This window comes from Chiloscyllium plagiosum, unplaced genomic scaffold, assembly GCF_037043375.1.
Source record: "Chiloscyllium plagiosum isolate Xiang-an unplaced genomic scaffold, Cpla_swu_hap1 HiC_scaffold_4, whole genome shotgun sequence".
Classification (NCBI taxonomy): Eukaryota; Metazoa; Chordata; class Chondrichthyes; order Orectolobiformes; family Hemiscylliidae; genus Chiloscyllium; species Chiloscyllium plagiosum.
Window position 1 is genome coordinate 107,388,211 of NW_028270142.1, and position 15,284 is coordinate 107,403,494.

Consider the following 15,284-nt stretch of genomic DNA (forward strand, 5'->3'; position numbering starts at 1 on the left):
AAACTTCACACAGCCAGTCGCCCGAGACTGGGATCGAACCTGGGACCCTGGTGCTGTGAGGCAGCATTGCTAACCACTGAAAGATTTTTCAGAAAGGCATGAAAGTAGCTCAGTTTAAAGATTGTGCATAGAAAAGAAATGAGTATGAAATGGCCTCACAAGGCTAAAGAAGATCACCATAAATATCGAATAAACTACATTGGTTTGGAGGAATTGGAAGCAATTTGATGTCTTACGCCAGAACAGTTTGAGGTCCCTAAATTATAGTAAAGATAAAACTGAGTGCGTAAGTTGCGTATATCTGGTACAGTTGGAGCATTGATGAGCAAGAGCAGTTAGCAAATTGGGATAATGGAAGATGAAGCGATATCCCTCCTGAATATGGAAATGTTAGAGGGAGACAATTTGCTTAGTTATCTCCCCATATATACACACTTCAGTAAAGATTAATTCTGGTGTCCATAAGAAGTAGGAACAGAATGAGGCCATTCAGCCCATCATGTCTCAGTGAGATGATGGTTGATCTGGAAATCCCCCAACTTCACTTCCTGTCTTTTCCCATACTCCTTGATTCCCTTGCTAAGTAAAAATCTGTGTATCTTAGCCTTGATTATACTTTACGATCCAACCTTGACTGCACTCTGCAGTAAAGAATTCTACAGATTCATTACCTACTAAGAGAAGAAATTCCTCCTTAACTCTTTCTTAAATGAGTACCCTGTCTTCTGAGATTTTCTCCTGTGGTCCTAGACTTTCCCACAAGGGGAAACAGCCTTTTACACACTGACTCTGTCAAATCTCCTAAATAGGTTGTATGTTTTAATAAAATCACCTCCTCATTCTTCCAAATTCCAATGAGTACAGCTCTAACTTAGTCAACTTCTCATTTTAAAAATGAGTCTCCATTCCCTGGGCAACCTAGTGAGCTTTCTCTGGTCTGCTTCCCATACCAATGTATTTTTCCTTAGATAAGGGTCCAGAACTGTTCAGTTTTCCAGCTGTCACTTGACTAGTGCCTTGTATTGTTTTGGCAAGATTTCCCTATTTTTAAACTCCATTCCCTTTGAAATTCTATTTGTCTTTCCTCTTACCTGCTGACCTTGGGTGCTAGCATTTTTTATGATTCATTGACGAGGGCTCCCAAATCCTTCTGTGCTGGAGCTTTCTGCTATCTTTTTCTGTTTAGGTAGAGTCCAGCTCCTCTATTCTTGCTGCCAAAGTGCACGACCTCATGTTTTCTGCATGTATTTCATCTGCCAAGGGTTGTGCCCACCCACTTAACCTATCTGTATCTTTTTATTTCAAAAAATACTTTATTCGTAAAAAATCTCTTCGTGCATACACATTGTCACAAAAACAGTTCGATTTTGTACAGTTTCATGTCAAGTAAATAAACAAAGCATTGTACTTTGACTCTATCTAAAAGACCAAAGACCACTCTTGCACATACAATACTAATATTTACATGTATTTGAGGCACTAGGAGGGTCTGATAACTGAACAGTTGCCCATTTACCCTCCGGCAGTTGTCTTTCTCCAATGCGCCTTGATTGCAGCTGCCACAGGTTTTACTGCATGTGTCAGCACGTAGTCCTGGACCTTGAAATGTGCCAGTCTGAAACACTCAGTCGGCGTCAACTCCTTGTTCTGGAAGACCAACAAGGTTCAAGCAGACCAGAGAGCGTCTTTCACCGAGTTGATGGTTGTCCAGGCACAGTCAATGTATGTCTGTGTGTGTCCCCAGGGTACAGACTGTAGAGCCTAGAGTCCTGCGTCACGCAGCTGCTTGGGATGAACCTTAATCTGGGAGAGAGTGAGGATTGGAGGTCAGAGTGGATGCTGGAAAAGCACAGCCGGTCAGACAGCATCTGAGGAGCAGGAGAGTCGACGTTTCAAGCATAAATTCCTGATTATTGCTCAAGACGTCGACTCTCCTGCTCCTTGGATGCTGCCTGACTAGCTGTACTTTTCCAGCACCACATTCTATGAACCTTACCCTGTCTGTATCCCTCTGCAGACTCTTTGGGTCATACTTTTCAATTGTCACTTTTCTCTGATTGTACATTCCTTTCTTTCTGTATCTATTACCATCTAGATGAGAAACTTTTTAATTCCCTCCCATGCCAAAATTCAACTATATAGATATGTGAGCTCTGTGCCTTGCAGACAGCTGTAATGTCACTACCACTCTAAGCCAGGTTTGCAAGCCTTTCGCAACTCTATTCAACAATGTTTAACTCCATTTGGCATTCCACTGATGATGAGGAATTGGATGCTCTCTGCGTCAGCGAGCAGCATGAATACATAGCTTAGGCTAATTAGGCTCACACAATGCTCACAGCACAAGTAATGCATTTCCAGCAAGCAAAGGTCAAAGCAGCATTGCTTGAACTTCAAAGGAATGGATATAGTTGGATTATCAATCATCATTGTCCAGTGGTTGTCATTGGGCAGAAGGTAGTTGGATCAGACACGTTAACACTGAGTTACTTGGATGTTCTGTAAAGAGCGAGCCACTTCCATACCTTAAAGCTTCTTCACAATCTGAGAGACTCAAGTCAGGAGTGTGATTGATATTTGCTACGTACCTGAATGTGTACAGCTGCAACAACACTTGAGACAGTTAAGTAATGGTTGCTTTCTCCTCTCTGTCACTGAGTATCATATCTCCCTTCCCTATGAATGCACTATAGCTGCAGCAACTTGCCAAGCATTAATCAATGATGGCACATGCCAGTCCCACCAAAAAGGACAGGAGTAACAACATAATAAGAGAACCATTGCTTCCACTCCTCACCAACTCATATTATCAGTTATTAATTTGGAAATATGCTGCCTCAGCCTCCGTACCACGGAGCCAAAACCTGGAATTTCCTATCTAATACAATAGTGCTCCCAAAAAAGGTCACCAGAACAGTTACCCTCACAGTACCATTATGGGGGCAAAAGAAGGGCTATCTTCAGCATCATCCACATGCATATACTGGAAGTATACATCTACAGTGCACTTATACAATAAAAAGTGAATGAACACTGCTTTTTGTAAATGGTTTTGAATCTGCTCTATCCAGTCTGCTACACCTTCACACCTCTGTATTGAGGACTTTTGGTTTCAAAATAAAGTTAGTCAACCTTGACTTACTTTCTACTAGTACAAATTGACAGCAGAATATCAAGAACATAGGATAGTATAGCACAGGAACAAGCACTTCAGCCTGTCATGTCCATGCTGACCATGCCATTCTAAACTAACCCCACCTGGCTGTATCTGGTCTGTGTCACTCTATTTCCTGCCTTAAATGTTGCCATCACATTTGCTTCTACCATTTTTCATGACAACGTGTTCTAGGCACCTTCCACTCTGTGTAAAAACAACTTGCTTCATATATCTCCTTTAAAGCTAAGGCCCCTAGTATTTGACGTGTACTCCCTGGGAAAAAGACTGACTATCAACACTACTCATGCCTCATAATTTCATAAACTTTTACCAGATCGCTCCTCAGCCTCTAAAGCTCGACTGAAAACGATCCAAATCTATCCAAGCTCTCCTTATTGCTAAGAGACTCTAATTCAGGCAACATCCTGAGAAACTACTTCTGCACCCTCTCCAAAGCCTCCACATCTTCCATTAGTGTTCTGCAATCAGAACTACACACAACACTCCAAATATGGATAAACTAAATGTTGAGGCGTTCAGGATTGAATTTGTGTTTGCTGCTTGCAGGAGTATGAAGGAGGAGTGAAAGTATTGTGCTCTTTTAAAGGATGGTCTTTCTCTGTGATTAGGTTGAGGGCATGTTGGAACCTGGAGCTAATTTGTTACAATGTCAAATCCAAATTTTAGAACGATACTGTCATCTATAGTGCTATTTCTTGCACTGGTGAACACAAAATGTCATAAAGTCACCTGGTAAGATTAAAAGAAATGCTGTCTTACGGAGGGTTATTGAAATAAGGAATGCATTACAACAAGAGGCTTTTAAAATGAAGTACATTGTGACAAGTGGGAATTAGATTAACACTTCAAAAAATCTCTAACAATATTTTGAAATGTGAGGAAATTTGCTTTGACTGGATCGCTTCACTATTAAGACAGAACCTTGACTGGTTTGATAGATCAAAAGGTGATTTCTGTTTCACATTTGAACATAAACTAGCTTAAATGGTGATGCTGTGCTTTAGAAAGTAAAGCAAAATACTGACAATCAAGTTGTAACTGATTACAAATCATTGTTTCTTAACTCTTCTTTTACACAGAAGTTGTCTTGGCTGAAGTTCCTTGGGTATGTTTGTTCAGTGACCTATTGATATCTTTTGCATATTTGTCAAATATTATAGATTACAGTCCCTATTGAATGAATGTTTGCAGAATGTTGAATAGTTGAAGAGTGTTGTAGTTTAACACTGAGTACATACAGGAGATGCCGTATGAGGTGAGGGAAAACTAGGTGGGTGACCTCCATACGCAAATTCAAATTGTGTAATGCTGTGAATTGATCACCAAAGTAATTTTGGAATCTGCAGTTAATCTATGGAGGCAATAGGCAGTAGATCTAGAGAAATTCAAGTTGATAAACAATACACAGATTTGCATCAGGAAAAAAATATCCTTTAATAGAAAAGGCCATGGAATTGACCTATCAAAGAGAATAAAAACTACTAAGGTTAACAAAGGATGGAGCAAGTTTGGATCAAGTGGCATTTATGCTGAATGCATACTTTAATCTTAGTTATACCATTAAAGCAGTGCAGAATTCCATTGCTAAGGAATGTTTATAAGGTAAAACATGACTGGAGCTTACTAATTTTGTATCTGGATGCTTCTCTTTCAGTATGTTTATGTTTCCTTTATCTGCTGTCATTTTGGCATACAATGACTCTCCGGTAAGTGAGTGACATCTGTCCTATGAACTAATTGTTTGATAATTTGATATCCTTAATGCATTTTATTGTTTCTTCACAGAATGTAGGTGTTGGTCACTGGTGGGTCAGGGTGGAGTGTGTGTATATGATTTCTGCCAATGACCCCCTTCCCCCATCAGCTCTTACTCTTTCTTTAAAAGACATAAACAGAAAAGCCAAGCCTCTCAACACCATGTCATTAGACACTCCTGGATGAGGACAGCTCACTCTGCTCTTTTGTTTTAAACAGAAAAGTTTCCTGAACGCTTTGGAGGTCAAAAGTCCCTTGACTCTTGAGCAAAACTACATCAACTTCTTAAGAAAACTTTTTAAAAATCTGTTTAGAAAGGCTTGATTGAAAGTTCATGAGGGCTGGGTTAAAAGTTTGAGATGCTTTCAGATAGTGGAAGGGGCAGAGAAGTTTACCAATAAGTAAGGCTCCCAGAGCTGACCACTGATCATCCCTGTTCCCAGGATCCACCATACATGGAAGAATAAACTCTTTTCTAGCACTGGAGGGTGCAGCACATCTAATGATCTATATTTTCCGACAATTGAAACAAAAATTCCCATGTTAGCACCAAATCCTATGAACTGTGATATCCCAGTGGGAGATAATACCCTTTTATGACCTTGACTCCAAACAACACAGGAGCAGAATTAAGATACAGTCAAGTTTGTAATGAATTAATATTAATTTCCATACTCTCTGAATTAATTACACCATAGTTTTGAACCAACTTCTGACACAAGGTATACTTTCTGTCATCTTTTCTGCCATCCCCCACCCAGTGCAACAGAACAACCCAGTGAGGCATTCTGCTAGAAGCACGTTGTGCGGGGAATTATTTTAAAGCAGCATATCTTATTACTTCAGGAATAGCAAGCCTATGCACTGACACACTAATTACAGAGTCTTTTATGCCAAGATTATTCTAATCAAACGCTGAGAAGACCATGGCTTATAATTATTTGTGCATAGTATGAGATTAAAGTGCCATAAATTCATGTTATCCAGTGCTACAAGCTGCTTCCTGGGTGACAATGGCCTGCTTCCAAGCCTGTGCTTACATTTCTTACGTACGTCCTTTGGTGGGAGTGAGAGTGTTGCTCAGTTTTCTTTTCCCCTTGCAGAGACCCATTGCCACCAGCTCAGATTGATTGGCTGGAATCCAAGGCTATTTGATTCTACAGTGCAGTTCCTTGCCTGTATGCACCTTTCTTTTAATGATCTAATTATGTAGAATAAGGTCACTACCTTATTCAAGTTTCACATTAATTTGGTTCTGCTTGCAGGTGTTACAGTGCAATATGATTTTTTTTATTATTTGTTAGTGTTAGTCATTAATCTAGAAAAACCTCCAAACCGAATCCTGGTTGGGATAGCAAATTCTAACTTTGTAAGATAAAGCAGGAACTTTACTGGGGAGCTTCATAAATATATCTTTCTCCAGGATCTCTGGTCTCTGGCTTGTGGTTACAATTGTACATGATATAATAATTTACATCCACTTGCAGTCAGTTGCTGTGCCTGTGGGGTTTGCGTTAATACTTAAAGTGTTCACTTTCTGTTTCCAGTCATTGGCTTGACAATATCTGTTGATTTCAGATTTGTTAGCTGATATTGTTGAAGTATTTTGATTGAATCCATTACAGGGTATTTTGTATTTAAATGTCCTGAAAATGGTTCCATGTGGAAAATGTACTATAATCTGATGAAACTAATAATTGATCTTGATTATTTCTTATGTAACCATCTGTTGGAATATCTCCTAAGTGTTTATGAGCCCTTGTAAAGAGAGATTACTGACCTGTGGTCACTCTGATAAATCTGTATGTTAACAGTGCTCATGTTTTAGTTCAATTTATGTAGTTTAACTGAGATGCAGCCAGAAGGTAAGCAGGACTGATTTATCAAGAAAAGGATGGGAAAAATAACTTTTTCCTTACTCTTTAAGTTTGTTATATTCATTTGTGTGTTGTTCTGAGAAGTGAGTAGACTGTACATGTTATCAATATTCCCAGTTTGTTTTATATAATTTACTTCTGCAGTTCTCTTGAATCTCCATGTAGGGGAGCTACAAAGCAATGAGTGTGTGTTTTCTTAACCTAAAAAAACTTCCTGTGTTTCAGTTTGACCCAGGAGGCTATATCTGGGCGATGATACACATTCTCTGCGTTGGTGAGTGAAATGATTTTACTGTGTCCTTATAGTGCTTTCTTCAAGAAGTTAAGACCTATGTTCTATTCTTCTAGTCTAATTTTTCAAAAAAATGCAGATATATAGCATTGCTTTACATCCGAGTTTGAGTTTGGTATCTTTATTTTGCTGATTTCTTTATGAAGTCACCACTGGTTGTTACGTACAAGCCCACAGGTGCAGGCAGCACTTCTGTACCTTGTCTAAATTTCTGTCCACTCTCAGTAAGCTCTTTTACCATAGGGGGAGCCAAACACAGTCCTACTCACTTGAAATCTGCACAAATGTACTCTGCAGTTGCAATCATATAGTCACGTCCTTGAATGTCTTTTGACAAGTTCTAACGTCTAGCCAATTTTTCTTCTTTCCATTTTCTTCACCTCCACCATCTCCCAGCTCAGGGACTTTAAGATCTATTTGTGTTGGTCCAGTTGCTCTGATGGCAATTAGATTATGATCTTAAATCTGGTAATGATCGTACCTGCTAATCTGCTGGATGCCAAAATATTGACTTTTATTTCTTGAAATTAATTAAAGCTTTGAAATACAATATTAATTTGCCAAAAGAACATACATATGTTGTTCTGGACTGAGAGTAATCTTTTCATGGAAAACAGTGAATGAAGTATTTTCATCTGATCTCTCAGAAGGAGCTATGGGCACTGCATTTCTGGTCAAATTCTGTAGCATAGCATTATCAGATTGTTTGTTTTCTTTTGCATGAAGTCACTGTGATCTTGTTTTCAATCCTGTTGGTAAATGAACAATCGAATATAGCATTACTGAACTGTATAATTATACCTGTAATATGTGTTTTGCACTTTTTTAAAAAAAACTGTATGAACAACTCTATTAAAATGCATAATCTGTTAGAATTGTTTCAAGCACGCTAACGCACAATCTTACTGTTGAATCTCATGCCACGAAGGAGAGTCTAGGTCAGTTCCCCCCCCCCCCCCCCCCCGACATTTTTGACAGATTTACAATGTTAATTGTTGCAATATTTTTACATATTTGAATCAACTAACACTATATCTTCCTGTGATCCATGCTCCAAATTTTTTCTGCTTTTACGACTATTTCTTCTGGGGATTTAGGCTATATTGGTAAATTGCTCAAGTCTAGTGACTCTCAGAAGGAAGCAGTGCCTTCTGGGTAAGTTCTTCTGCTTAACAGCTGAGTGCAAACAGTTCCCTCCTCGGTTTATACCGACAGGAGCGACAGTAAATGCTAAAGCTTGGGGCAGCTGCCACCAAGGCGCTGAGTGGGTTAGCACCACCATTTAACGTCTTTCTGCCAAAATTTAAATGGGGGTCCTTTCATTTATTGGACCCTCTCGATGCCACAAATGTATGCAAATATAGTCGTGTATAAGTAAGAAATGCCTTTGGGTTGTTTCCTGGATAGAGTCTAACTCCAATGTTTGTTTGTTTCTTATGCTACTGGACAGAACTGAGCTGTTTCAATGACTGTGTGTATAAGGATATTTTTATGAATAAAGTATTTTTGAAATTAAGCAGAGGGCGCCGACTGTGGGGAGGTAATGAGATTTTGTTTCTCCCAATGTACGCATTTCCTGAACAGGTGATGGAAAATGGTATAATAGTAAGGTTTCAAAAGAGATTTCTTACCTACTTGAAAAATAATCATTTATGGAGAAAGAGCCAGAGAGTGGGACGAATTGGATAGTTGTTGCCAAGATGTAGGTCAGGCACAGTGGACCAAGTGACCACCTCCTGTGCCATACAAATCTTGAGTGACATGTTTGAACCACTTCAGAGAGCATTAAGAATCAAGAATGTAGTCTGGATTGTGTTGGAGCCAGATACAGCTGTTGTGCTTCCCTTCCAGAAAAGACCATAAAGAGCTAGTTAGGTTTTATAGATGATCCAGCAACATTGCTAATTTTTAAAATTTCCTCTGCTGTTAATGCACAAAATTACAAGATCACTGAATTCAATTAGAAGTGATGCATTTGCGTTGCTAATACAATGCAATAGCCAACACATTATATAGCAGCAGAGATTAATTAAATCTTTCCATGGATTACACTTATTGCAGCCTAGAATTTACAGTTTGTGATGTTAGATAAATGTTCAGTGTGCAAATACAACTTTACATCATGTGATATGTTAGCAGTGGCATTAATCTTTTTAAATTGAGCTAGTTAACAGACAGTAGCCCGTCACATTACTGAATCTGTCATACTGGCTAACACCAAATATATGCAATCTGACCTGCACTGCCTAGCTCAGATGAACCCCCTCCCAAATGTCATTAAAAACCTTACAGAATTGCATCCAAGTACCCCAATATTGGGTACTCAAATTTTCATCAGCCATTAACGTGATAAGAAAGACAAGGCTGAAGTTTATCAGTTATACCCACCCAGAGTGAGGGGTACTAATGGTGTGTGAGGGACCTGAACATTTCAACAGTGCTTTCATGTTTGCTTTTAAATTCAGCCACAGTATTTGCATGTGATTTCCAGATAGTTCTTTCAGATTGGAGCGGGAGGATGTGATGGAGACCAGCAGCAATCTGTTTCGGCTTCACTGTTTAATGGGCTCCAGTCAGGGTCTGAATGGAGGCCTTGCGGAGTCAAAATTGAATCAGCCACCTGGCAGATGGGAGTGTCGATGTGAACAGGCTGCAATCCGTTTTGGGAATTCTATGCTGTAAGGGCCCGCAGGGAGATTCTGTTCCCAGCAGATACCTGGAAGAAGGCAGCCTCTGAGAGTGAGCAGGCCTAGGTGGCAGTGACAGATGAGGTCAGCAGCGGGAGTGCGGTGTCACACTGACCATTGATAGAGGAATGGTGTCCCCAGCTGCCTGGTAATTAGGTACCAGTTTGCCAGTGTTGTACAGCACTCACGCGTGTGGGCTTAATGTTAGCAGGCATTGAAAATTACACACATGCCCAGTGTTGATTTTGAGCCCTTTCATCTTGTCAATTCCATTTGCTTTCCCTAATCTCCCACAAAGGACAACAGGCCCCTCTCAGTGGAGGGCATGCACTCTGAGGAAGCACCCTGACTCTATTAACATGGGCCTTGTCCAGGTCAGATATACTTCGGGGAACTACCAAGATGGGACTAAGATGGAAGGATTTGAAGACAAGGCTCTGGTTGGTATGGCCAGCCATTTTGTTGAGGTCGGTTTGAGGCTTTACATTTAGCCTTCTGGGACTGACAGGCATTTGATTCAGTTAGTGTTTAATTGGGGAGGGTTACAGGAGACTGACTGGGAGTTTACTGTTTAGGAGTGGCTGAGATAATAGGTTGGGATAACGGCTGGTGGCTGGCCAGGGTCCTAGTGCTCCAGGTGAACGTTGACAGGTTCCTCGAAAGGAATAGGAGTAATTTTCCCCGGCCTCTCTGGCCTGGTAACTTGCTAATTTTTTTCAAACTGGAAGCCTGTGACCAGCAGTATTCCACACGGATGGGAGTTGGTCCACTTTTGTTTAATATTTATATAAATGATGTAGATGAGAATATAAAAGGCGTAATGAATAAGTTTGCGGATGATCTTCAGATTGGTGGTATAGTTCACAGCAAAGAAGGTTATCTAAGATTACAAAGAGATTTTGATCAATTGGGTCAATGGGCTGAGGAGTGGCAGATGGAGTTTAATTTGGATAGATGCACGGGATTGAATTTTGGTAACACAAACAAGGGCAGGACATACACAATTAAAAGTAGGGCCTTAGGAAGTGTTGTGGGCAGAGAGACCTAACAGTTCAGATACATAGTTCTTTAAGTTTCCATCAGGATGGTTAAGAACACCTTTGATTTTCGGAGTTGGGATATTATGTTAAGGTTATACAGGGCATTGGTGAGACCTCTTCTGGAGTGCTATGTCCAGTTCTAGTTGCCCGGTTTTAGGAAAGGTATTATTAAGCTGGAAAGGGTTCAGAAGAGATTTACCATGGTGTTGCTGGGAATGGAGGGTTTGAGTTATAAGGAGAGGCTGGATAGGCTGATACTACTTTCACTGGCGAATAGGGGGTTGAGGGGTGACCGTATAGAGGTTTATAAAATCATGGGGGGGTTATAGATAAGGTGAATGGCAGGTGTCTTTTCCTGAGAGTAGGGGATTTCAAGACTCGAGGACATATTTTTAAGGTGAAAGAAGAAAGATTTGAAAATCAGACATTAGGAGCAATTATTTTTATACAGGGTGATTCATGTGTGGAATGAACTTCCAGAGGAAGTGTTGCCTGCAGGTACAGTTATAACATTTAAAAGGCATTTAGATAAGTATGTGAATAAGAAATGTTTAGAAGGTTATAGGCCAAGCGCAGACAGATGGGGCTAGTTTAATTTGGGATTATGGTCGGCACAGACTGGTTGGACCAAAGTGTCTATTTCCATTCTGTCTGACCATGAAGGATGTACCACCTGTGGTTAACAAAGGCAGTCAAGGCAAGTATCCAATTTAAAAACTGTATTAGAAAGACAAAGTGGCAAAAGTTCTGTTAGGCCAGAGTATTGAAAATTTATTTAGGAACTGGCAGCAGATGACTGAAAAGCTTAAAAATCGAATAACATGAATTGGAAAGTAAATTGGCAAGAAATAGAAGACACACAGCAAGAGCTTGGAGTATATAAAAAGAGAGTAGTTAAAGTAAGGGGGGGTACACTTGGAGGATGCGGCTGAGGAATTCATAATGGGGAGTAGGTAACATAATTTAATGGAGCAAAAATGAGGGCTGCAGATGCTGGAAATCAGACTCTAGATTAGAGTGGTGCTGGGAAAGCACAGCACGTCAGGCAGCATCCGAGGAGCAAGATAATCTCATTTCGGGCAAAAGACCTTCATCAGGAATATTTAAACCAATTTTCATGGTAGATGACATTGTAAGCATCTCAAATATATCAGATAAGCAAGGTGCTAATGGAAAGGTCTCGTAATGGTCTCTATTGTAAGGGATAAAGTATTTGACAAACTGCCTGGACTGAAGGCAGACAAAGCATCAGGATCTGATGGTCTGCATCCAACGGCTTTAAAGGAAGAGGCTGCAGAGGTAGTGGAAGCATTGGTTGAAATATTCCAGAACTCACTGGATTGTAGGAAGGTTTCAGTGGATTGGAAAGTCACCCGTGACAGCCTGTTCAAGGAGAGAGGAAGACAGAAAGCAGGAACGTATAGGCCAGTTTGCTTACTATTTGTCATTGGGAAAATGCTAGAGTCTATTATTAAGGAAGAAATTGTCCATTTAGAAAAGCTTAATGCAATCAAACAGAATCAACATGGTTTTGTGAAATTGACAAATTTGCTAGAGTTCTCCAAGGATAAAGTAACCATGGTTGAATCCCATTAAGATATAGTGCATTTCAATTTTCAGAAGGCATTTGATAAGGTGCCATACCAAAGGTTATATTGCAGAAGGTAGGAGGTTGTGATATTTGGGTAAAGTACATACATTGAGGTTTGATTAGAATGCTGAAAACAGAGTCTGAATTCCTGGGTCTTTGTTGAGTCTATACCAATGACTTGGAAGAGGGGGCAGTGTGTGATGTATTTAACTTTACCGATTATACAAAAATAGTTAGGAGGGCAACTATGATGAGGATGTAAGGAATTTGCAAGGGTGCATAGGTTGAGTGTGTGGGCAAAAGCTTGGCAAATGACATTTAATGTAGGGAACTAGGAAGTCATGCACCTGGGTTGGAAAAATCAGAAGCTAACAATTGTTTAAATGGAGAGAGACTCCAAAACAAGCTGCAACACAGCAGGATCTGGGAGATTTGTGCATGAAACAGATGAAGCTGGTCCACCAAATGGAGCTTTGGCCTTCATTTCTAGAGGCTGGAGTTCAAAAATAGGGAAAGCTTGTCACAACTCAACAGGGTGTTCCTGAGACTGTTCCTGGAATACTGCGGACATTATTTTTCATTCCCATTTTTAAGGAAAGATGTACTGGAATTGGAGGCCTCCGAGGGGCATCTTACCAATGACATGTCCTAATTTCCAGGGCACCTCCACTGACTCCATTCTGAGGTGGATATTTGTAATGAAGGTATTGTGTAACATCCCAAGTGTCTGTGAGTGCAGATCAGCTGGATATTGATCAGTTGGTGACTGCTCCTAGTTTATCTGAGGACGTTTTAACTGCTATATGTTTGTTTTATGAATCCCTGTGCTGTGGGAATCGGGATAGAGCAGCAATTCTGAGGGCACTGCCTTGGCCTTATCAGTGACAATGTGATGTTGATCACTGGGATAATGCACTTCTTGCAGATTTATTAAAGGAACTATAAAGGATTTAAAAAAAAGAAATCGGGGAATAGGTGACCTTGATTGGTGCTTGGTAACTTAACTTGGTAACCATCTGTTAAGGTGACTTTCTTCTGGGAAGCCGTAAATGTCAGTGACCACCTGATGGGAAAGTCAGAGCCTCCTGAGGCACTGCTACTGGGTTATACGCAAAAACCCAAACCTGTCCTCATGCCCTTGGGTCGCCCATACCCTGTAGTGAGCTGGATCTTTGAACATGTTTTGTCCTCTTGTTCCTCATCAGAGGTGCAAAAGTGATTACCAATCTATGTGAAGATTGATAGCTGGGAAGAGCAAACTAACCAAAAACCCTTTAAGGTATCACAAATAATCACCCGAGTCTAGGAAACCTCCTCCAATGCAGTGATAGTCACATGGCACGTAAAAGGCTTCCACGTTCCCTCAGCAACCCCTTCCCTGAGTCCATGTGAAAACGTCTAACTTTGAATATTTAAATCCATGTCAAATCGTCTACAGCATATTGAAAAAGAACAATATGACTCAGAAGTTTTGAAGTTAGGTTTTATTTTAAATCTTCAGCAATAATTTAAAATGTGACAAGTGAGACTTCCCCTTATGAAAGTTAATTTTCATGGGTAGTGAAGTGGTTTGACATTGAGAGTTGGCCTGTCAAAAATTCATTTAGACCTGACAAACGCTAGCTTATTCTTGGGATCTATTGGATATGCTATTTGCTGAAAGTTCAGGAATTTTGAGATGGTTCTGTACAGTGATCCCAACTGAAAACATTTGCATCCCTTACACCAATCTGTGACAGCTCAGTTTTTGAATGTTAATGTGTAACATTTACTGATCAAAGCATTTTGCAGTATGAGTTTTCCAGAGACCTTCCTTGAACCAATTCCAGTTTCTCAATTGCCAATGACTGCTTACTGTGCCAAATTTCTCATTTCCACAAGCTGTAAATATTAGGGAAGTAAATCATTGTGTCTGAAAATTCCAAGCATGTCTCATAGTCTAGTTATGTTCCACATGCTAAAGATGATCTGTGAATCCTATTTAAATTCTAAGTCTGGTGAGTAGATTTGTGCTCTCTTTTGGTGAGTTTTACTGAGTCAACCACTAAGCCTAGCCCACGATCAATGTTTACTGGGAAAAAATCTCAGTGCGGATCTATCCATTTTTCTTTGAGCATTACTTCTATCTCTTCAACCCCTATATTCCTGTGAAAGGAACAGCTTGTGTAAAGTGAGTGGAAAATGTATGTCAGATTACACTGGACTACAGCAAGATATCATTGCTGGGTTGATTGGAGGGGATGTAGAGAAAATGACAACTTGAATTGGGATGGGAAGACAAAGCACAAGATTGAAAGAGAAGAGAAATGCAAGGATACACGAGTAGAGAAGAATGTTAGGTTGAATTAAGAAGAAAGGGAAAAAATGCCATTTTGCCGAGGGAGAGTTGAAGGAAGAAAATGTGTCTCTTTCAAAATATGAATATTGATAATGCACTGTCTTAGAACTTCATGCAGTGAGGATAGAATACCTTTTTTGAATTGCAAATGGCAAAATATCAAAGGATACAAGCTCAAACTGTCCAAATGTTTCTCATAAGATAATGTCCCACATCAAAGAAAATGGTCAAGTGGGATCCACCTCTTCCTGTACCTGTTTCTAATGTAATTGTGTCCGTTCTTACATAAGGAGATAAAAACTATACATAATCAACTCTAACAAGACATACCTACTCTTATATTCTACTGCAGTTGCTATAAACAACAACATTGCACTTGTTGCCTTAGTTACTTGTGTTACCTGCACACTAACATTTTGTAATTCATGTACCAGGACCACCTCCAGGCAAGTCCAAAGCGCCTGGAACAGAAGAAGATCAAAACCAGCAGGTCCTGACAAGTCGAAAGGTTCATTTCTGTGAACTG

At 40.0% G+C, this 15,284-nt stretch overlaps 1 protein-coding gene across 7 annotated transcripts in view; it reads left to right on the top strand.

The window, feature by feature from the left end:
- The window catches only part of slc35d4 (solute carrier family 35 member D4), a 178,172-nt gene that overhangs the window by 19,073 nt on the left and 143,815 nt on the right, over nt 1–15,284 (top strand). For all 7 annotated transcript variants that reach the window (XM_087986563.1, XM_087986562.1, XM_087986564.1 and 4 more), the window contains 3 exons: nt 4,258–4,283; nt 4,833–4,884; nt 7,036–7,084. In XM_087986563.1, the coding sequence (XP_087842689.1) occupies nt 4,258–4,283; nt 4,833–4,884; nt 7,036–7,084 (127 nt within the window). The remainder of the gene's footprint in view (nt 1–4,257; nt 4,284–4,832; nt 4,885–7,035; nt 7,085–15,284) is intronic.